General features: G+C 37.3%; 1 protein-coding gene across 3 annotated transcripts in view; it reads left to right on the top strand.

Moving 5' to 3' along the window:
- Window positions 1-13,485: 13,485 nt before the first annotated feature.
- Window positions 13,486-23,527, top strand: part of gne (glucosamine (UDP-N-acetyl)-2-epimerase/N-acetylmannosamine kinase) — a 36,705-nt gene continuing 26,663 nt past the window's right edge. Inside the window, exon 1 of one of the 3 annotated variants that reach the window (XM_088911305.1) lies at window positions 13,486-13,577. Coding sequence is in view for 1 of the 3 variants with exons in the window: in XM_088911288.1 (XP_088767414.1) it covers window positions 19,040-19,078 (39 nt within the window). In the remaining 2 variants the exon portion in view is untranslated. Of the gene's footprint in view, window positions 13,620-18,899; window positions 19,079-23,527 lie in introns of those variants that run through there. The other 2 variants (XM_088911297.1, XM_088911288.1) reach the window with 2 other exon arrangements.

Below are 23,527 nucleotides of genomic sequence, written 5' to 3'. Positions count from 1 at the left end.
CTTCTGGCTTATTACTGTGACACTAGCCCTTTGTAACCATTTATCTTTATATTTAAATTAATGTAACATTTTCTCTGAAAAGATCAGACAAAACATTCTGCAGGTTTGCTTAACTCCATGTTTGTATAGAACAGGTGTCAATATTCTTCCAACATAATGGACCCAACCATTAAAATCTGTTGATTTTCTTGCAAAATGCACACAATAATGCACTTTAGATATCTGTGAAATTTGAAAGGCCAAAATAAATCTATAGCATGATCTCATGATGGACTGTAAAAGGAAAGTACAAGAAGTTTACTGTCATAAAAATAGCAGACTCATCTCTTAGATGCAATAAAGTACCTGAAGCAGACTGTCGATCAGATTTTCAATCATTAACTGGTTCCAGAGAAGTTGAAGTAAAGAAAGTAAAAGCCTCTCTTCTCTCTCTATGGTGAACTCCTTGGTACTGTGTTAGGTATCTGATCCAGAAATCTCCTGTAGTCAGCTCTAAGCAATAGTGTCAGAAACAATGCTCTAGTTCCTAAGTAAAAAGATCTATAGGAGCCACTGATTCCGAAGAGAACAATAATTTGTTCCCACTAGGTTAATTCTGAAGCCATCGTCTTTTTTTATGTTTGGCATCTTGATTTTTCCTCTACTTATCTGGTACCCACTACTTCTCTGTTAAGCCTTAAACGGACCAACTTCATCCGTGGAGCTTTAATGTCACGTTATCACATGGGGATAACCGATGAAAATTATCAGTGGCATTAATTAGCATTGCCAAAGCAATAACTATTATAGTAACACTTTAAAACAAACATTTATTATTGTTATTATTAGATAGACCTACTCTCTGTTTCTTAGGCTCTGGTGGGAGATCACATACAGTACTGGTCTAATAGCTAATATATATTGAGTCCCTAATTGCCCAGTAAGATTGATAGCTGTTGTGATTCTGGTAGGTGTGAGAATTCTGGGATTAGATTTTTCTTTTTAGAGAAACAAGTTTGTCAGAGTAAGGTATTGTTGTTCAGTTTGTCCTGTAATTTGGCAGACTCTGATTTGTTTTGAAATATCAGTGCTTTCCTGAGGCTGATTTGTGTCATTGTGGTTCAGTGCAGTGAGCTTGAACTGACCAGGTGGTTGAATGGGCTTAAGTATAGTCAATATTTTATTGCTCTCTTCCATATACTTGCATATATATCAGACCAGTTCAACCATACATGCATTCTTTGGCATTTGTCTCTGCACATAAAGAATGTTTTTACAGAACTCTTTGTGCATGGCTTCCATATGGTATGGTGTTTTGTGGATAATTCTAGTCCCTCACTTGAAACCACACTTCAAATACATATAGGATAATGGGTTGGGTTGTAATTTAAAATATTCTGAGCTAGATTTTTGTGGAGGGCTGAAATTTTAGAGCCTCCTTTTAATGGCATAGAAAGCCCTGCCAGGTGAAAGCTCCCTGATGAACTGATTTTCAGACAAGCTTTCCAAGTTTCTCTCAACCGAGTCTCAACCTGTGGCCAGGTTAGCATGTTCAGAGACTTCAACTATGCTGCTTTGGAAAAAGCAAACCAGCTCTTCCCTTTACATGCCCCAACAGGGCAGCCTCCTGGCACAGTTCACATGAGACAAATACTGGACAGGCTTCTCCATGACTTCTCTCTCTGCAGGGCTAAAACCTCATTAGGAAATTCTTCCAGGCCAGACATGTTATTTCTGTTTGGATAGTACAGTCAATTTTTAAATTTTAAAACTGAAGAATTGAAATATTTTTCCAAATGAAGATTTATATTTATAACGCTGATTTATTATGGTAGTTGAATATTTAATATGTTTGTATATTGAGAGTAATTTTACAGTGTTGTGTAATATTAACCCAAGTATTAGAATCAACATATTTCACCCTGAATGAGCTAGCTGTTGTAATTCCTTGAGTGATCAAACAGCTATTTATGTGTGTTATGACAGTCTGATTTATATTTACTCTTATTATGGTTTAATCACTACATTTTATTAGATTAATAAGATTGTACTGTATATTTCACTTCTTTAACCTATGTGTGCATTGTGTTATTTGATGCCTAGTGACTGCTGTATAAAAGTACTGTGCAAATTTGCTGATCCAGCTGGGGGGGTGAAGTAATTACATCAAAAAGAGGTACTGGATAAATAGTTGTAAGCCGAGTTCTACAGAACCATAAAGGAAGTCTGACATTAGGTCACTTAAAAAACTAATAGAATATTTGGGTAGGCAGACTACCATGTGTCACGTGATTGGATGTAAGAGTGATAATGACCTTCCGACACCTTCAATAAATACACTTTACATTTTTCATGACTCAGCATTTGGAGCTGATCTATAATTATACAGGAAAAGCCAAGAAGTAAAATAAAACTGGTATGACAGACATCCTCCTTCCTTTCTTGGCTTGCAAGATTCTTTCCAAAGTCTTGTATGTAGATGGCACTATCTATACTTAGGAATTGAACTCCTTCATTATTATCTTTATTGGTTTGTTATGGCCTCCTCACTACTAAACTTTGTTTTTGGTTGTGAAATTACACTTTTTAATGGGTTTTTCAGTAGATTTATTAAGAAAATAAGAAAGGAGAAGTTTCTGGTTACAAATGAGAGGAGGTTATTCTGCTCATTAAACCCATTTGATGATAGCGTATTGATCCAAAGATCTCATTCAGCTGTTTCTTGAAGGAAGCCAGGGTATTGACTTCAACAACATTGGAAGCGTTTTCCATACTCCCACAATCCTTAACATAAATAAATGCCTCCTGTTCTCTGGTTCATGTTTAGCTGTTGATTCTGAAGAAGTCCATTGTGTTGACTTTGTCAAAGCCTGTGAGGATTTAGAGTGCTTGAATAATGTCCTCTCATATGCTTCTCTGTTCAAGACTAGAAATGTTTAGATCTTTCAACCTCTTAGTGTCATTTATCATAGTGCTGGCTGCTGCAAAGCATGGAGGGGCTACACTTTACAGATTACCTTTGACTACCCTTTACAGATTCTCAGCAGTCATTGTCTGCTGTAAGTCTTTGCCCTGGAATGAGAGGCCTTGGCTGGCTAAAGTTACTGTAATACATGGTGCAATTAGTTCTAGTTCTTAGCTGGTTATGTAGTATGAAAGATAATTTTCAGGATATAGAAATATGGAAAATCTTAAACTTTATTTTGTGTGGCTGTTATAGAGGCAACATAATTGGCTTTCACCCCCAAGCATCATTTGAAGAGATTGTTACCTCCAAACCTCCAAATATGTTCTGGAACTTATACATATTTCTTGTTTACCTTAATTCATGCTAAAGCTGAATTTCTTGAGGTACAGTAGGTAAGGGAATGAAAGCAATATCTGGCAAACTTCCTGCTTCTCTGACCTGACTTCTGTTTTGACACCCAGGAATACATGTTTCTGCTATTGACCTGGGTCTCACAGTCCTCCTTTATGTATTTGCTGGCAAGTCATAAATTAGTACCATATAGTTTAATTTAACCTTCTACCTCCTGTTCCTCTTAAGTTATATACTACTGCTGTACTTTGTTGGCTCAGTTCAGTTTACCTCACTATCTATGTGGCACATGCTGCGGTTAGCGTGTGGTTGACTGGGACCACTGTCATCTGATCGTGTTCCTGGTAGTCTACAAACTCTACAAGAGCAACTAATACTGAAGGTGAGAGATTGCTTTACTATTCTGTAGTGATGTGATGGTTTGAAATTACTGGAACAATTAGAAATTGGAACAGTAAATTGTGAGAATACATTTATAGCTAGTAGGAATCAATAAAACTAAAAAACAAAGCTGTGCTGTCTGAACATTAGTGTGGACTTCCTATATAAAAAGATTAATATTTTGCTGACTTTGTATTGAGTGAATCAGGGGTGCTGTTACCTATGACCACCTACATCTAAGCTCAGTTTTAATTCACGATGGGACACATAGTAAGGTAATATTGGATGTTTTAGGAAAATACCATTATACTTTCATACTTATTGGCATCCATGTGTTTCTTTAAATTCCAATTATTATCCATCTGTTTAAACTCACAACTCCAGCCTACTTTGTAATTATTAACCAATATGGCAAAGCATCAGGTAAAAGATATTCACATTCATTTACAAGATTGTTTATCTGAATATAAACTACATAAATAATTTCAGTTTAGGTTCATATCAATTCATAATAGTGAAACACTATTTTTATGGTTTATGGTTACTAATTATTTGCTGATAATTTGTTGGTGACTGACTACTTAGCCATTCCTGTCCTTCTGGACTTCAGTGCTGTTTTGATTGGTTAAAATATTGCTGAATACGTAAGAGAGTGTTGTTGGTATTACTGAAATTTCTGTGTTATGGGTTAAATGTTATCTGAAAACAGCTTATGCAAATCTGGTTTACCCAATGTCTTTGCTTTTGGTCCCATTCTTTTTAGTATATACATTAAACAGTTTTGTCAAACTCTTCCATGTTTTCATTTTTTATGCTCAGTAAGATGACAATAAATTTATGTTCACATGAGACTTATCATTAATCAAGCATTACCTATCTTCTGAGGCTTCTTAAATGTTTAAAAATTGTATGCAACATTTTCTAAGTCTCAACAAGACAAGACCAACTGTAGGCTGATTGGAAATTCTTGTCATTTCTGCAACTGTGTCAACTTTAGGTTGACTACCGATAGCACTGAAATCAGTCCACATCAGGGTTATCAGTGTTCAAGTCAGAAATCTTCGACTCATCTTTGATTAGAGTTTTGTATTTGAAGCTTTTTTCTGTCTTCATAAGATTCTATATCTTCATTGGTGTCTCTCCCAGTCTGAAGTAGAGAAGCTAATGCATGCAGGCTAGATGATTATAATGTAGTGTTTGCTTGTGTATCCAAAAATGTTCTTCACAAGAATTAATAATTCAGACCTCAGCTGCTTGGATCCTAAATAATTCAAAATACATGATCATTTCTCACCTGTTTCACAGGTTTCCTTGGACTGACTCTCTTGTGGAATTCAGCAAAAAATTCAGTATACCTCAACTTTAATGATTTGAATGATTTGACCTCTGAAGACATAATCAAACTGTTCTCCCAGTGAACACCACACTCATGCACTCTTTCAACTCCAGTCTTCCATCACTTCCCCAAAGAAAGACCTGGACCTTGGGAGACCATGCTTTGTGTTCTGCTGGTCCAAGGCATCGAATCATACAACTTACAGTACATTAGAACTTAAAAGTCAGTCAGCACTTTTAAATGATATCTTAAATCTTGCTTTAATATTCTTTATTATTAATACAATATTATTCTGTGTATTGTATTAAAATGTGTTTCACAATGTTGTGTTCATTTATTTTATTATAAACAGCCTGAGATAATGTCATGAAAAGGTGCTATATAAAATACAGACATCATGAGTATTGTTAAGAACTTCTAAAATCAACAAATGAACCAAAAAGCTCAACTGAACATATTTGAACATACAGTATATAAACAAATCTGTGGAATTAAAAAATTACTTCCATATTCCTTTACGTCATACGAGTTCAGTTCAGGTAGATTATGCAGCAGTTCTGGGAAGACTACATTAATGTTCTAGGTACATGTGGCAGAGCAGTTTATTGAACTGCCTTGATAAACTATAATGAACAACTGCTTTGGTTCCTTGAACTGCCTGGACAAGTGCCTCATTTTCATTACAAGAGCAATTAATTAAACATTAACCTGGAGTGCAGCCTCTAGCTACAATGGGATGTGAAGCAAACTTTATTTCACTTCAGCTTTGTATGCAATGAAAAACAGTGTGAAATCAATGTCCTGTGTGCGACTTTGTGTATTTTCATTAATGTAATTCGAAAAATATCCATGTTTTATGTTGATAATTGTGTTCTCACACTTAAGCAGTTAGAATCTTACTGAAGTACTTGTTTTTTCAATATACCTTTTCTCTTTGCTTGTCTTTAACCTCTGGAATTTTCCTGATCTTTATCTTATAAACTTAAAAAAGATTTCCAGTAACTGGCAACCAGTATTCAAATATCAAAAAAGAGTGGGGTTAACCTACTTCTAAAATTCACTTCTAGAGGATGACTTCCTGAATCTGACACACAGACAGTTAATGCAATTGTCCACATATTGCTGTGTTTTTCATTAACTTTATGAGATACGTTAATGGCTGAGAAACAGAAAAATATCTTACAGAGCCTTCACAAAATATATTAATATAACATATCACTGCAATATTTTCAGACAGGTGTACAGATATTTCCACTGATGAATTTTATGTTGTGGTTTCCCACAGGGATTCCCTGAAAAATGTATCTTTTCACTTATTAAAGCTGTCAGCACCAATCTATTAAGTACTACCTTCTGTGGAGTTGGTACCTGCATTCACTACCACCTAATGTTATGTAAGGGGAGATCATTTAATCTGTCATTTCCTGCCAAAGAAATTCAGAGAAAGAAATTTTCCTTTTTCAGTCCTGCCTAGTCACAGGATGAAAGTTGCTTATCTAGCTTGTATGCTGCTACTCTATTGGAAGGCACAAAGGGATGATAATCCTATTAATCCATTATAGTTCTTCACTAAAATCACTACCCTCACTGACCACCTACTGGTCCACTGAAATAATAAGGGCACACAGAACTCATGTTGATTCTGATGCATGCAGAGAAAGGCCTTATACTATACCTTCACCATTCAACATTTTCTCTGTATAGATTGACAGCTCATCCATCAGGCAAACAGAAAATTAGATGAAGTCCATCAGCATGAAGGAAGTTACTCTCTTCTGAGATTATCCTGTTCCCACAATACAGCACAGAAACATTTAATCCCTGCGTAGAAACCCCGTTCACCCTCTTGGAGTGCAGAGCTTCCTTCTTTACCTAGACAATCCAAATTCCATCAAGAGCTGCCAACACATTGTAATCTGTTTCTAACAATTTCTTTATTGTTAAACACCGAAGTTGGATATTTTTTTTGCTTGCTCTGATCGTACATTTATTGCAAATAATTGTTTTTGAGGGTCACAGCAGAGCTGCGGAGTGTTGTTTCTCTTAGGTACTGTAGTTTGTGGAGTTTTGTATTTCTTCATGATTCTTGGATTGTTGTTAATGTTTAAGCATTTGAGAGATCACTTATGTTATTGGGTGATTTTTTTCTTTGTGCTTTTTACAGATCTCTTTATTTAACCTGATAATAATAATAGTTATAATAATATAATAGCTTACACTTATATAGCGCTTTTCTGGACACTCCACTGGTAATGGGGAACAGTGCTCCCCACTGCAGGTAATGAGGACTCCCCTCCACCACCAATGTGCAGCATTGGCCAGACTCAGACGAGCGCTGCAAAGAATGGTCTCCAAGTTCATCTGGGGCAGCAGATACAAGTACATCACAAGGAACCGGATGTGCCAGCCAGTCGAGGAAAAGGGGAGAGACATGTCGCATTTCCCTCTGAGACTCGACTGCACCTTCTTCTGCAACCTCTGTTGGGCGCTGCGGGAGCCCATCAGCCACAAGTACCAGTACTTTGTCAGGCTGTGGTTCTCCATCCCGATGGGGCACCTGGTTCAGTGGACAAACACTGGGCCCAGTGTGGATAGTCGACTGGAGTTGTTAAGTGGAGCAGGAGGTACGAGGCCACACGACACCCAGAGCTCTGCACCAACTACAGATCCCTGTACAAGGGGGTGAGGGAACAACTGGTGACCGACAAAAGGCTGCAGGTTCCCAGACAGGTCTGGGAAAGGACGCAGCCAAAGGAATTGGACAACAAGCTGAAGGACCTCAACTGGATGGCCGTGCACCAGAGGCTCGCAACAAGAAATGTCCTTTACAGACACTCGCTCACCAGAACCCCGCATTGCCCCGGGGACACGTGTTTCATAGAGGAAACTCGGAAGCACTTGATCTGGAGCTGCCCCTTTGCCAAAGTGGTGTGGGGCAGAATGGACAAAATTATGCAACCCCTGTGAGCTAGGCCTAGCACCAATCAGATTGGACAAAGGGACACAGTACTTTCTTTGGCAGCTGGTGTCCCTGACAAAACACAGACTGTGGAACGTGAGGGACACTCATCCGGTACAACACAGAGTGGGGAGTGAGGGAGCTAGAGGAGAGGATCCTTGCAGACCTCAGAAAGAGGATGAAGTGCAACGTCGCCAAATGGGGTTTCTCCACGGCCAGGGAGAGCTAGAAGGGACTTTGGGCCTTGTACAGGAACTAATAGACAAAAGCAAGTGGTAGGGCTTGGAGAGACTTTAATTGCACAAATCTGGCTTTGTCATCCACTTGCACTGATTGAAAATGGACAATAAAGTCTTTTGGAAAGTTTTTATTTGATGGTACTCTCATAATGTGTTAGCACATGTACAGATTGTGAGAATGTTTACTAGTTTGAGATGTTTTTTCTTTGAAATTAAGTTTATTTTGATAGAATAAAAATAGTGTCCTGTCACTATACCGGGGCATTAGGACTCACACGGACTGCAGGAAGAGCACCCTCTACTGACCCCACTAACACGACCTCCAGCAGCAACCCTTGTTTTTCCCAGGAGGTTTCCCATCCAGGTACTGACCAGGCTCACACCTGCTAGAATGCAAGAATTAGCAAAGGTTTTATACTTTCTGTTTTGAAATCTGTGATCTTCAGCACAATTGAGATGGGTCAATACAAATACATTAATTTAAATATTCTTAAGTTGTAAGACATCTGAACATACATCATATGCTCCAGAATACAACAGTATTAAAAACAAATAAAACAGAGCTATGAAATACAAACTCCTTCATTGAAGCTGGACATTTATAACTCATTGGTAAAAACAAGAAGAGATAGAAGAAAGTATAAGATAATATCACTTTATTAGCCATATACAATTTTGTGCATTAAGGATTTGTCTTTTTGCATACCCCAGCTTGCTCTCTATGAGGCACACAGACAGGGAGAGAGAAGCCTGGGGTCAGAACACAGGGTCAGCCATTGGACAGCACCCCTGGAGCAGTTGGGGTGAAGGGCCTTGCTCAGGAGCCCAACACAGTAGGATTCCTCTGCCAGTTAGGGGATTTGAACCGGCAACCTTCCAGCCAGAGGCACACATCCAGAGCCACAGAGCCACAGCTCCCCCCCCCCTATTTTTTTAAGGTATTTTTTTAAGTATATTCTGTTGTTAACACAAATAAAAATGTTTCCCTGTTGCCAGCTGCTACCCTGCAGCTCACAACTGACAACTAAAGGCCTTCTTAAAACATATCTCTGAAGGATTTAAATATTTAACTACTCCTGAAATCAAACCTAATTTTTGATTGGAGACTACTAAATACTTTATTAGGGGCTGTTGTACTTCTTTGCTTCTAATCTGAGCAAGCAATCAATCAATGAGCAGGTCTCAGCTATAAGTTAAAATTCTGCTTTTGTAAACAGAACAAACTGCAATTCCAAATCTAGTTCCAGGCCAGATTGAAATATTTTAAAACCCCACAATTTGCTGTACTATGAATTGAATTGAATTGACTGTAGACTGCAAAGTGTGACAATGCATTGTCTATTCTTCCCCCATACTGGAGCTTTCTCTGGGGCAATCCCACATGTCACCTCTGAACCATGTGGCAATTTATGGGCATTTATGCAAAGAGTATTTGCTTCAATTTTTGTTGATTGGCACCTACCCCACTGTTTGCACCAGGAAGTCTTGAAGACCTGGATTAGAGTAAGCAGTCCAAAACAAGAAAGAAAGACAAACACTCAAACTCTGACAACAACATTAAATACTATATGCAAATTTAAGCATAATCCCCAAGCTAATACCTACCACTAATTTTATCACTCTATGACACTGCCTAGGATCATGTCATTTGTTCCAACATGATCAACTTGTTTGCTAGAAGCCTGTCTGCTATTTAAACATTGTTAGTCAAACAGACTCCAGGAAGACAGCATTATGTTGTTGACTCAGGGTCACTGATGCATATCTCACTTGCAATGTTCCTGAAATGGAGTTTTCAACAACAACCCCATCTCTTTTAGTGTTTTTGGTGTCTGAACTTCAGTTATATTCTAGTTTTCTGCTGCACTATGATTTTGAAAATGTTGGCAGCTAGAAGCAACACAAAGTCAGTCTAGTAGCACTACTTTTCTTTTATTGCTGAAAAAGTAAAATGTATGGTTTGCTGAAAATACCTGTACTTGTATGTCATAAGAGGACTTAGCTGATCTGAGAAAAAAAAACAGTATACTTGAAATCAGATTCCTGGGCTTGTGTTTCTTTGAATCCTCCATAACGCAATTTAAAGTTCAGTCAAATAATTAACCCAAATCCACATTATGTAAACAGGTACTCTAAACTATAACGGTTAATAATTTAGTATTCGATATGCTATTGCTCCAATGCAGCTTGAATAACTTGAAAGTATTTTTTTTGGAAAATCGTTTAGAGAACATACTTATTTGTTGAAGTGTGATTATATTTCTATAAATATTTGCAATATTTAACGTTCACATATGTATTTTTAGATATTTTCCTAGCAGATAGAATGGTGGCATGGCTTTTATTGGAGCCTCACAGATTTTGGGTCCTTATTAAAAGCCCTTATGGGTTTTTATTCTGAGTTGGACTGCCTTCAATGTGTAGACATTTTATGTTGTACCCATGTTTCCGTAGGTCTTTAGTATGTCTCTTGTGGAAATTCTTCATCACCAGGACACAGTCTTGTGCAGATACAGTTTTTATTGAGCTCAATATACAGCCATGTTGGTTTGCCTCAGAGAACAGACACACTGCAAGGGGTTCCCAACTCTTATATAGGGCCAGAAAGGAATTTGTTTCACAATCTAATTAATTTTCCTCTACCTTTATATGTAATTACTTCTCCTCCTTTCCTTTGAAATGTAAGGTTTTTTTTTTGTTTGTCTTGTTGCCTGCAGCTCTTTGAGGGCTTGTCCTGTTTTACAATATGTTGGTGGGTGTTTGATATGCCGCACAGGTTGATTTGTTTGTTCTGTTTTATGGTGCAGTATGTGTTTGTAAGTGTTGTTCCTGAGAAGGAAATCTGTTGCCCTAGTTGCTGCTTTAATACCATCCAGAGTGTTGTTAAGTAATAATATTACTGCTAGATGTGTGCAATACTTTTATGTCCCTCTTCATTTGTTTCCTCCAAAGACATAATAGCTAGTTTAAATGGTGTTTCTAAATTGTTTATGTTTTTCTACCCTGTAAAGAACTGGCTATGTTGCAGTCCCACCTTACATTTGATGTTTTTTGGACAGTCTCCAGGTCGTCACTGATTTGCCAAGAATAGGAGGCTTTTTTATTGGATATTGTGTATATATTACTATATTATACAGTATAAATATATTCCATCAACTCTCAGATAAAGAATTAATTCTGGAATTGATTGCAGATCTTTGCAATCCTCTATTTGCAGTACAGGATGTACATGACATGATGGCAGTCAGTATCTTTATTGGGAAACTGTACTCATTTGAGTTCTGTAGTAGAAAAATATATATATTTAAAATCCACATTTGGTAAATGTTTATAGTTACCAATGGGGGGTTACAAAAATTGAGAAAATCACTAAATGAGTGCATAAATCAATAAGTAAAGTAAATGATGATCATAACCTCTGACTTGTAAAGATTTTACCAAGAATATACCTGAGTGCACCTGAGTGGTTGTAGTTAGAGGCACGTGAGTTCTTTGTTTTATTGCACAACTTAGAAAAGAGTAAAATTCAGGCACACTTGGTTAAACAAACTTTTATTCAAAGTGACAATTCACACACTAAACTATACTGTATACAACATAAGCATACAATACACAAGTTACTCTATTTTAAAGTTTACAGACAAGGTGTTCCAGAGACCTACGTCTAAACCACCCAGGAAAAACCCCAAACTGCTATCAAGGATTCAAACTCTGAATGTCTACAAAGTACCAAAATAGAGATAAGCTGCCTTCTAAACTAAATAAGATACAACCTGCAGTTAAATCTCTCTGTGTAGACTCGGTTGCCGCAAAATAAAGGGGAACATGCCTCCCTATTCTAAAACGCACTCACAAATCAGGAGATGGTGTTTTTAATTAAGTAATTATTCAGTCAGGAAATCACAGTTTCGTAAAAACACAGAATATCAGGCTCTTTTAGCAAGGTTTAAATACTTCGGTCCAGTCGGATTTTTTTGGATGATGTAGAAAAGGATCTCTCCGGCACACACTTTCTGCTCTGTCTCTCCTTCTCTTTATCTCCTCTTGTCTTCTATATCTCTGTTCTGTGTTCTTACCCTTTATCCTACACTTTTGATACTCCAAATCAGGGGTTTCCAAATTTTTTTATTGGGGGCCAGATGGAGAAAAAATAAGGAACGGCAGGCCACAGACCACCTCTAATAATAAAAACAAACAAATAATACCAGATATAAGTGCATTCCAATAACTAAATTGTCTTTTAATTTAAGGGACTACCCTAATACGTGAGTTTTAAGCATTTTGTATTGTAAGCTTGAAATGACCTATATAAATGATGATATTAATAATCTCATTTTAATTTACCTGTAAGATTTCACAAATTTTACTCACTAGTGATGACTCTACTAATGGAAACAGTGATGCTGTGTCTTGGATTGAAGAATCACTGTCAAGTCAGGTGTTAGTGTTGTTGTGGAGATTCGGAACATATCACAGACACACTTGCCTCTGAACTCGGTGAAAAAGTATTCATTTTGCCAGCGTGGCTGGAATCTTTTTCGTTTTTTTTGGTTCCGCCATTTTGAAAAGCTTGCTAACGTTAAGGTACAGAATTGAAGTTTTGAAGAGGAGGAGAGGTGGTAACTAATCAGTTATGAGATGTGATTTTACGTGATAGCGGCACCTATTATTCAAAATAGGAACTGCATTTTTTACTTAATATCCTTCCAAATCTAATTATAGTTCTAAATTAACTCGCGGGCCATTTCATTAACAGGGGCGGGCCGCAATTGGCCCGTGGGCCGTAGTTTGGACACCCCTGCTCTAAATCATTGACCCAGAACATAATTAAGGTAAAGGTAAATCAGAAGATTTCGTTTGATGAATGTGTCTCACAAGCAGTACAACTAAGTAAACATCATCGCCTGTCACAATATATTTTATACGTATGTATATTCGAAACTAATTATAATTTCAGTAGGGTATTTTTGTACTTATTATTAATGGGAAAATTAACAAATGTGAATTGAAACATTTCTTTTAAAAAAAGTAATACTGTACCTTCATACTCAGTATTTCGTATATTGCTAGCTAAAACGCTAAAACACCCTCACAGAAAGAAAAAAAAATAAGTGAGAAATCCAATGTTGCGGCGACTATAATATTTTGACAACCCAGGAGGGAAAAAAGGAATTAATCGGGTTGATCTTGTCCTTGTGCAAATGTCACGTACGAGCCCACGTTCAGTTTATTCTCATAAACCAGTTGACCTTTAATAGGAACTAAAATGTGTAGCGCAATGTATCCGGGGGGCGTTAATCTGTTTGCACTGGAGAGTAGCAGGCAGTGGCTAGTGGATTGAAAGTTAGAAACTGGGGATTTACAGTAAGTGATCAATCAGGACATTGTTTTTAGGTGTGATATAAGGTACTGTAAATCTAATATTCCTCGTTTTGACTGTTTTTGGTTCTGACGAATTATCGGGACATTCATTAGATTGTGACACGTCATTATTTCAAATATTTCTATAAAAATGTTCCTCGTGTAATGTGCTTGACCAGTTTTCTTGATTACAATAATGTATTAGGATAAAAGTATTTTTAGAGGTGTGATAACAACAGTGATTCAATGTATCTTCCAGTATATACATTATGTATATGTGACGTGCCTTTTGTGATAGGACAACTTTTGCATTGCTACTTCTAATTTTAGTTACAGTATGGGCGATTTGTTAGTGCTTACTTTTGTATTTAGGAACGTTTCTTCTGTTTGGACTGACCAATACTACTGTATAACACTTGTTAATTATTTACTTAAAACATTGTACACGGAAAACGTAAAGAGGTATAATAAAAATAATACCATGAGGCATTATATAGCATTAGGTTTATGGTTTATGACTAAAACAGAATTTGCCAGGTTATTTTTTTTTCTCGAGGAAAAAGAGGCTAGTGGAAAAATGCCTCGATACAGTATGAAACAGTGGTTTGTCCGAAATGTATGCTTGGATATTGTTATATAATCTAATGATTCAATGTGGTTTAATGCTGTTATGTGAACATCCTACGAAATAATTTATATGGCACCCCTGGAACAGTTGGGGTTAAGGGCCTTACTCAGGGTCCCAACGGAGTAGGATTCCTCTGCCGGCCGCGGGATACGAACCGGCAACCTTCCAGTCACAGGGGCAAATCTGTTGATTTTTAGGAGTAAAATCTAGTCTGAAAATAGAACAGTACTATGAGCAATAAGACATTTGTATCAGTACTAAATTAATCACTTGAACATAATTTTCTCAGTTCTGACTTGGTGCATGCACTGCAGTTAGTTGCTTGTATGCTTTAATTTAGCAGGTGATTGTGGTACACAGGTGGTAAATGTATCACCTCATGTCAAATCAAGGGCACTAAACATGCGTGTGTGACTCATCATCGTTTCCTAGCCCCTAAGGTTGCGTTTCTTCCTCACTTAAATGAAAAAATAGGCTGGTATTAGTATTTAATATGGCCTGTAAACTTGCGGTAAGTGGTCCAGATTTAGCATCAGAGGTGCCCTTATACTTCATGGAAGTTTCTGAATATCACCAGCCATGGTGTTATGGTTTGAATCTGGCAGTTGTATAAGATGTCACTGTCCTTAAATATTAAGTTACTGGACATTATTTAAATAGATTGGCAGTATAATTGTTTGCAATATGAAATTCCTAGAAATCATGTAATTTTTCTGAACTCCACTATTAGTGCACATTTGTGAATGAGGGAGGTTTACACCAGGAACTTAATAACTGACCAAAACATTTTGATTTATGTTGCATTTTAATGATTTACATTTTTTTGTAAATGGTTTTGATGTACTTTTGACTTAGTATTTAAGAGATCGTGAGCACAGAAGTCTTGCTTCTTTCAAAGACGCATTTTATACTAAACTGTTCCTCTTATGTGTGTGTAGTTTTTTAAACAATAATCCAGATGTGGTATACTGGTTTGAAATATATATGTAATAATTTGACTTATGCATTCATGACTTTGATGTCCTACAATGAATGTTGCTTAAGCACTAGACCTTCCTCATTATTGAGGGAATTGATTGGGCCCTGGTGTTGAGGGGATTTTTTTAATAGGTGATTATTTATAGTAATTGATTGCAGCCTGACTGCACAGTACTATGTTGATCAAGTCTTGGGGTCTGATTTTGTTGCCATTCTTGTGGGCCTATCCTGCTCTGCCTTAATTTTGGTTGTATTTGATTTGATGCCTCCCACCGCTGCATTCCTGGGTTCAGTTCCTCGGGTGCAGTCTGCCTGGAGCTTGTATGTTCTCCCTATGTTCCCATGGGTTTCCTCCCACAGTCCAAAGATATACTGGTAGGTTAATTGGCTTCTGGAAAAAGTAGCCCTGGTGTGAGTGTGTGCGTGTCTGTGTCTGAGTGTCTACCCTGTGACGAACTGGTGTGCTGTCCTGGGTCTATCCTCTCTGCGTTTGTTGCTTGCCAGGATAAGCTCTGGCTCCCCCGCGACACTGTATTGGATTACTGGATTAGAAAATGGATGAATTATATATAACGGGGAAGCTAATTTAACACTGTATCAAAAACTGTAATTCATCACTTTTTCAGTAGATGGCAGAAGCGAGCTGTTTTTATTTTTTAATTCTATGGCTTTTGGTGGCAGATGTATGTACATCACACTTTGTTTCTATCAAAAGTGTAGAAAACAACAAATACATATTTTTCTGGAGTTGTGCTAAGGATTTTAATTTGTATACATCAAGACAATGTTGGACAGGGATCTCCAATGCTGATCCTAGAAGACCCCAATCCAGCCGGTTTTGTAGGTCACTATTAATTTAATGAATTTTTGTTTTCAAGGAAATTGTGCTCATATGTTGTAGGAATGCTCCCTTTTATGGACAAATAACTCAACAAGTTTTAATTGTCGTACAACAATATTAATAAGTTGTGGTCCATCTATGAATTTCCCATAGGCCATAAAGGTTTAGATCACAAACTTCTAAAGACATGGAACAATTTATTCACTTAAACAGGGTTTTTTTTTTTAATCAAGCAACGCAGAGATTTTTTATGAATAAAAGTAAGAAATCTTCAGCCCTCAAGGACCAAACTTTACTTATTGAACTGATTACTTGCTTGTTTCAGCAGTATGCATGAATACAGGTGTTGCCCATCTACAAAAACATGTGGCCTATAATACTTAAGGATTGGAAATTTCCTGGACGAGGGTTGGAGATACCTTGTTTGTTAATCTACACGTCACTCCATTTGTTTCCTGCTTAGTAATTGTTTCAGTCCGATGAAAACTGTAAATACATTTAAGTGCCAAAAATAAGTTATTTATGTGTTTCTTATTTTGGAGAGTCCTCCAAACAGATAATGAAAGCCTACTCCAGTAGAAAGTGATCCAAACAAAAGCTTCATCATGGGTTTAAAACTTGTAAATTATAAGAATATTTAAATGATAGGAAAAAAATATACCTATTTCTTTGAATATCTTAGTAAGGCAGATAGTTACATTCTGAAAAGAATCAAGTAGAATTATTCACTATTGAGTTTTAAGCCTCTAAAACAACATGGAAATTCTCAATTGTATTCTGGAAATATTAATATTGGAATAGGTGTACAAAAATCCAAATACTGCAGTATATAATGAATAAGCCTTTAATTATGAAGTGTCAAGTTCAAGAATTGAAAGAGCACTATATCTGTGAAATTTCCTTTATTTTATAGTCTTTTTTTTCTTTTCAGTTGTATGAATTGATCACAAGAAAGTGTTCTTTTGGTTGGTAATAAATCATTACTTATTAAAAGCTTAATCTTCATAGAGAGAAAGAAGTAACTAGATGTTGTTCAGAGAATGTGGATTATTTTTGTTACTACTAATTAACACTTTAAGTTCAGGTAACAAATACAATAAAAGCAATCCACATATATGGTTGCTGTAACAGATGTTTCTTACTATATATTTTGCTCCTTGTTTATGATGTTGCCGTGTTTTATCGTGTTGGCTGTAAGTACGGTATATGTTGTGTGCTCAAGTACAAGAAAAACTTCAATTGAATGTTTCTCGACTCGTCAAAATATACTTAGAATATTACTCATCATGAAGCTCCAGTTTATTTACTAATTTGCATCTTATTATGGTGATTACACTAATTAAATATTACATTATTATGGTTCAGGGATTATGCCAGTTATAATTTAGCTTTGAATGTAGTCACTGAAATGTCTGAAATATGCTAACCCTGTCTGAAACATTTGTCTGTTTGTGCATGAACATTTTATAAGTATACGTTTGGAAATGGTCTATATAGTATTTATCCATTTTATTGGAACTAGTAGTCAGGTTAGTGGTAATTAAAAGTAAAAGCTCCATTACCTTAGCAACCTCTGCTGTTCATTTATTAGCTTGTTGAGAATTCAGAACTGATTACAAGTTTTATCTAGAAAAGCAAAAAGAACAAGGCAACAGTGCATAAGAAGTAGAAAATATGTGACAACGTTGTCCAAAAGGTTCTGAAGTTGTGAATAGGTTTTAAGCCCATAGACTACATTAAAAGAGAAAGCAAGGTTTCCAGTGAGAAATGTGGAGTAGCCCTTAAAATGAAATGCTTCATTGACAGCCAGATCAATCTGCATCTCAGGCAGATTTACAAGGGTGTAAGGCAGATCCGCTTGTATCAGGTAACTGATTTTAAAGACCACATCCTGTCCAAGTGCATTAATATAGCCTGGAGGGAGATTGCTGAAAAGTCCTCCTACACTGATGTTAGGCATTTTGGTCATCTTCCACAGAAATACTGACTGAAAGAGTACTCAGGTCCGTTACCAAAAACAAAACCCATCCAAAACTTCAGAACCAGCCTGAGCACAATGTTTGATGTCAGTGAAGAATAAATTATGTAACGCACAAACCTTTTTTAGCAACACTTTGCTCAGGAAAGCGTAGTCGGACGTTATGAAAATTGACTTTCTAAAAACAAGTGTACTTTGACATGTTCATCTATCATTCACATAAAGTGTTCTGAAACCCGCTTTTTGGGGTGCTGTTGTATTTGAGGAGGACATGACAAAGTACTTTGTTGGGAATAACAGACTTTGCAAATGGGAAGGGGCAACTTGACCTATCTTGCTTGTTTATTTTTTAGTGAGAAATTAATCCAAGGATCATATCCAGCTTTTACTTGAAAGAAACTTTGTGTAAAAATGACCTCCTGTTTTCAGTATTAAATGCACTTTCCCTTATAGAAGTTAGAACTGTATTGTTTTCAATTTTGACAGTAAAAAATACAAAGTAGGTTACTGTAGTATGGTGTCATGAGTCCAGGGATTGCTACAGGCCTACAATTCCCATTCAATCAATGACCAAAAAGCATAAGACTTTTATGATAAGACTGATAAGACGAAACCGTTCACTGTAATCATTTATCAGTATAAACATGGAGTTTACAATTGATTCATTTCTGCTTCACTACACTTGTACCAGCAATGCTTTTTTTAAAATAAAGTCCTGTTTTTCTTCAAGGAAATTGTTGTGTTTTAACTGAGTAAACACTATTATTAGACTATACTATGATGTGATTGGTAGGCTTTACTTAGCCCAGTAGGTTGAGTTGAAAGCTGAACAGTCTCTTTGTAGCCAATGGACGTTGACACCTTTGCAATACAAATAATGTAGATCCAGATGGCATTCTTAAGAAGCCCGATAGTAATTGAGATAACTAGGCGTCTGGGAGTTCAATTACACACACAGGAGACTAGAAACAAAGGGACGTCAAGCAAGAGAGCAAGAGCTCATTCAGTGGAAGTAACTGCTCAATCCGCAGGAAGTAACAATGCATCCTTGTGAAGAATATTCAAACAGAAATCCGCATGTGAGTCAGCTGGCTTTTCATTGTTCTTTTCTCATGCTGTGTAACATGTACTATCATCTCTAGACTGAGACTTCTAAACTCTGGTAATCGGGAAGGTAGGGGATTTTAATTAACGATTAGCAAAATGTCTGGAATGAATGGACGTTTTGTATTGTGCTGCTGGAAGATGCAAACCGAGAGCTCTAGTACAGCTCGCAGTTTATCCTCCCCCACTCCTTTTCACTTCTCCCCTGCATGTGTGGCACGGAGCAAAGCTGGGTTTGAAGTGCTTGCTGCTTCAGTGGTGTAGCGTACACACAGCAACGATTCGTGTTTTTGGCGATTTAACGGTTTTATCGAGTACTGTTCTGTTCTTTTTAGCTAATGCCGTTTAGATTCTTACAATGCAATTACTAAACTGCATCGATAGGATCTCTGAACTACGGCATGTTTAAAACATTTCGGGGGCTGGACGTGTAGGTTAGTTGAACCGTTTAGGAATATTTATGAAGAAAGCAAAACATATAAGATATAGAAGTCGTAAGAGGGTCTTTGGAACATACTTATGTTGGAGAGCAGTTAGCAGTTAAGACACTGTGCTGCCAACGTTGTGTGCTTGCTGTTCGTCCACAACGAAACTGTTAGTTTTGAAAAATTAACTTAATGTAGCCAATTATAATACACAAAAGGCGTTCAGTGGCTAGACGTATTATCAATACAATCCATTTTATTTTCACGAAAATACCAGTATAGGAAGAACTGACTATTTTAACCTGAATTGTATAAAACCGTTTTTTAAAACAAGTCTTCGAAAGCACATGGATTGCTTGAACAATGGTCTTGTGTCGTCACGGTTAACTAGAAATAATAGTAGCATACTACGTGAGAAACAGATATTTCAATTAGAATTACTTGAGGAATTAAAGTTAGTTTTATCTTCTTTTAGGGTTTGGTGAGAGTCAAATAAGTCTTTTTAGGGGATGTACTTTTTCACCACACTGTATGTCACGAAGCCCTAAAAACACAAGAGTTACATTTATTCACAGCACTGCACTGAAAGAAATGGGCTATAGTTGTCATGGTCAGGCATTTGGAAATTATAGCATATGGAGTATGCAGAGTTTTTCACAGTGTCCCACCCCTAGTAGACAGATGCTTTGTGAATAGTGGTTTACAGATTGTTTGAGTGGTGCAGTTGTGTTTCATCTTGGATGTCAAAAGAGAAACTTTCAGTAAAATCAGCAATGAAGATTCAAGGGCTTTATTTTCTTGAAGGCACTTATCCCTCAGATGTGTATAATTACTCTCCATTGAGTTGATCTTGATGGAGAGAAAAATATATTTTGTGTTATAGAATTTATCATAAATTAGGACTTGAACTTGAACTTTATTGCCATATGTAACCGGTACATGTACTGATACAATGGAATTCTTACTTACAGAAAGTCTCTTGATTGTAAAACAAGTGTAAAAACACAAAGTGCAAACAGTGCATCAAGACAATATACAAACAAACAGTAGACAATGTACAAGTAAACATGTAGACAGTTTGAATGTATACAATACAGACGTGTAAACAATGACTGGAGATGTGCAATAAATAAGAAATCATAATGAGGTAGATGGTGATGGTGTAGGTGTTGTCCGAGGGGGATGGCTAAATGTGTTCGCCAATCTCACTGCTTGTGGATAGAAGCTATTGAAGAATCTAGTGGTAAGTGTCCGTATGCTCTTATATCTCTTGCCTGAGGGCAGTGGGGTGAAGAGCTCATGCCCGGGGTGGTGACTGTCCTCTGTGATGGCCAGAATTCTACCATGGCAGCGGTCCTCATAGAGCTGTTTAATCTCGGTGGGCCATATTGACCATTCTCTGCAGTGCCTTTCTCTCTCGAGAAGAGGTGCTGCCATACCACACGGTGATCCCGTTGGTGAGGATGCTCTCGATGGTGCAGAGATCAAAGTTCGCCACCACAGCTACTGGCATCCCCCATCGCTTGAGGCACCTCAGGAAATAAAGGCGCTGCTGAGCCTTCTTCATGATAGAGTCAGTGTTCATAGTCCAGGTTAGATCTTTAGAGATTTGAATTCCCAAAAACCTAAAGCTGGTGACTGTTTCCACTTCCGTTCCATCAATACTGAGTGGGCTGTGAGTGTGTGGCCTGTGTCTCCGAAAGTCCACTGTTAGCTCCTTCGTTTTATTTACGTTCAAGTCCAGGTTATTGTTATGACACCACCTAAGCAGATGTACGACTTCATCCCTGTAAGTGGACTCGTCATCATTGCTGATCAGGCCTATTATAGTGGTGTCATCTGCAAACTTAATGATGCGGTTGTCGCTGTGTGTTGCTGTGCAGTCATGAGTGAACAGGGAGTACAACCTTGGACTCAGACAGCAGCCTTGTGGGGTTCCAGTGCTCGGGGCGAGTGGTGTTGATGTTTTATTGCCTATCCGCACCACCTGTGGTCTCTCGATAAGAAAGTCCAGCAGCCAGTTGCAGACAGAGTTGCACAGACCTAATCCCCTGAGCTTTGTCACCAGTTGACTGGGTATGATGGAATTGAATACTGAACTGTAGTCCACAAACAGCATTCTCACATATGAGTTCTTAGTGTCCAGGTGTTCCAAGGCTGTATGCAGAGCCAGGGAGACAGCATCATCCACTGATCTGTTGTTCTGGTAGGCGAACTGCAAGGGGTCCAGGGACTCGGTGATGGAGGAGTTGATGTGTGGCAACACCAGCTTCTCCAGGCATTTCATCACCACAGATGTTAATGCTACTGGACAGTAATCGTTCAGGCACGTCACTTTTGCCTTTTTGGGGAGTGGAATAATAGTGTTTTTTTTAAAGCATGTGGGGACCAGGAAGAGGATTGGTCCTGATATAGATTCCTGTGGTTCTCCACTAATTACACCTAGAGATGTGATGAAGAAATATTTAAATAATGAATTGAAATTAACTTGCAACATGAAATTGCAACTCACAACTGGCAGCCCACTGAAGCTCAGCAGGTGTGAGCCTGGTCAGTACCTGGATGGGAGACCTCATGGGTAAGGTCAGGTTGCTGCTGGAGGAGGTGTTAGTGGGGCCAGCAGGGGGCACTCACCCTGTGATCTGTGTGGATCCCTATGGCCCAGTATAGTGATGGGGACACCTTTACTGTAAAAAAGGCGCCACCCTTCAGACAAGGCGTAAAACTGAGGTCCTGGCTCTCTGTTGTCATTAAATATCTCAGGGCTTTTCTCGGAAAAAAGTAGGGGTGTTAGATTTGGTGTCCTGGCCAAATTTCCCACTGGCTTTTACCAATCATGGCCTCCTAATAATCCTCATCTATGAATTGTCTTCATTACTCTGTTCTCCTCCCCACTGAAAGCTGATGTGTGTTGAATGTTGAATGCCCTATGTTATCACTAACTGTGGCTAAAAAGCTAATCAACACAATTTGTGGTTAATTACTTCAGCTCTAATTACAACATCTAGCTTTCAGCATTCCTTCCTTATCTGTATTTTAGTTCGTATTCTGAATACATGTATTTCCTTAAACGCCTGTGGTCTTCAATTTAAGAATTAATCTTCTATGTGGAGTTTTATCTAAACCTTCCAACAAACTATATCATTTTATAAGTGATATATTTGTATACATTTCTGCTATTGCTTGTCCAAATAATTATTTGTTTACTTAAATTTAAACTTTACTTAGTGTTGACTTTCTCTTATTTTCCTATATCACCATTATTGTTTGTTCCTTCCCACGAGAGATCAGGCTATCAGACAACATATCAACATTACACCCAAACAGTATTTTTCAGGCTAGGCTTCTGGAGACATTGTCTTGTTTCTTTCAGACATCTCATTGCAGTCTCTAATATTTTAAACCTATTTGATAACATTAGTGGACTCTCAGATTGTAAAATAAATTAATTTCTGTTCTTCTGCCTCTGAATTTTGTTGCCAGGTCAACTTCACTTCCACCACATATTCCTCAAGTTTTCTCTATTTGTGCATTAAAGTAATCCCAGATTTCCATTAGATTCATAAAGGAAAATTTGCTTGAGGCCGTGAATAAAATTAGATTTAGCTAGAATGTCTGCTTTACAGGTTACATTTTATGATATGGTCCTCATGTAGTGTAGTGTCAGAACTGTAGTGTCACATTATCTCACATAATTGTATTTTTTTGCCAAGGTCCCCCTTTCATCTCCACAATTAAGACTTGCAGAAATTATATTGTTATAAATAGTAATAACCTTTATTTATATAGCTCCTTTTCAAACAAAAGGATGCTGTACAAAGAGATAAGAAAAATATAATAAATATAAAAAACTAAAAACAACAAGAACATACAGGATAAAATGCAAAGAAATCAGACGCAGGCCCTAATAAAAAGAAGTGTACAAGGTTAATTTATATATAAACTTTATTTTATATAGCACCTTTAAAGGTGGCCTTTTCAAAGCGTTTTACAGAATGA

The sequence above is a fragment of the Atractosteus spatula genome, chromosome 1, assembly GCF_055471065.1.
Source record: "Atractosteus spatula isolate fAtrSpa1 chromosome 1, fAtrSpa1.hap1, whole genome shotgun sequence".
NCBI classification, from domain to species: Eukaryota; Metazoa; Chordata; class Actinopteri; order Semionotiformes; family Lepisosteidae; genus Atractosteus; species Atractosteus spatula.
This window is presented reverse-complemented; position numbering and strand designations above follow the sequence as displayed.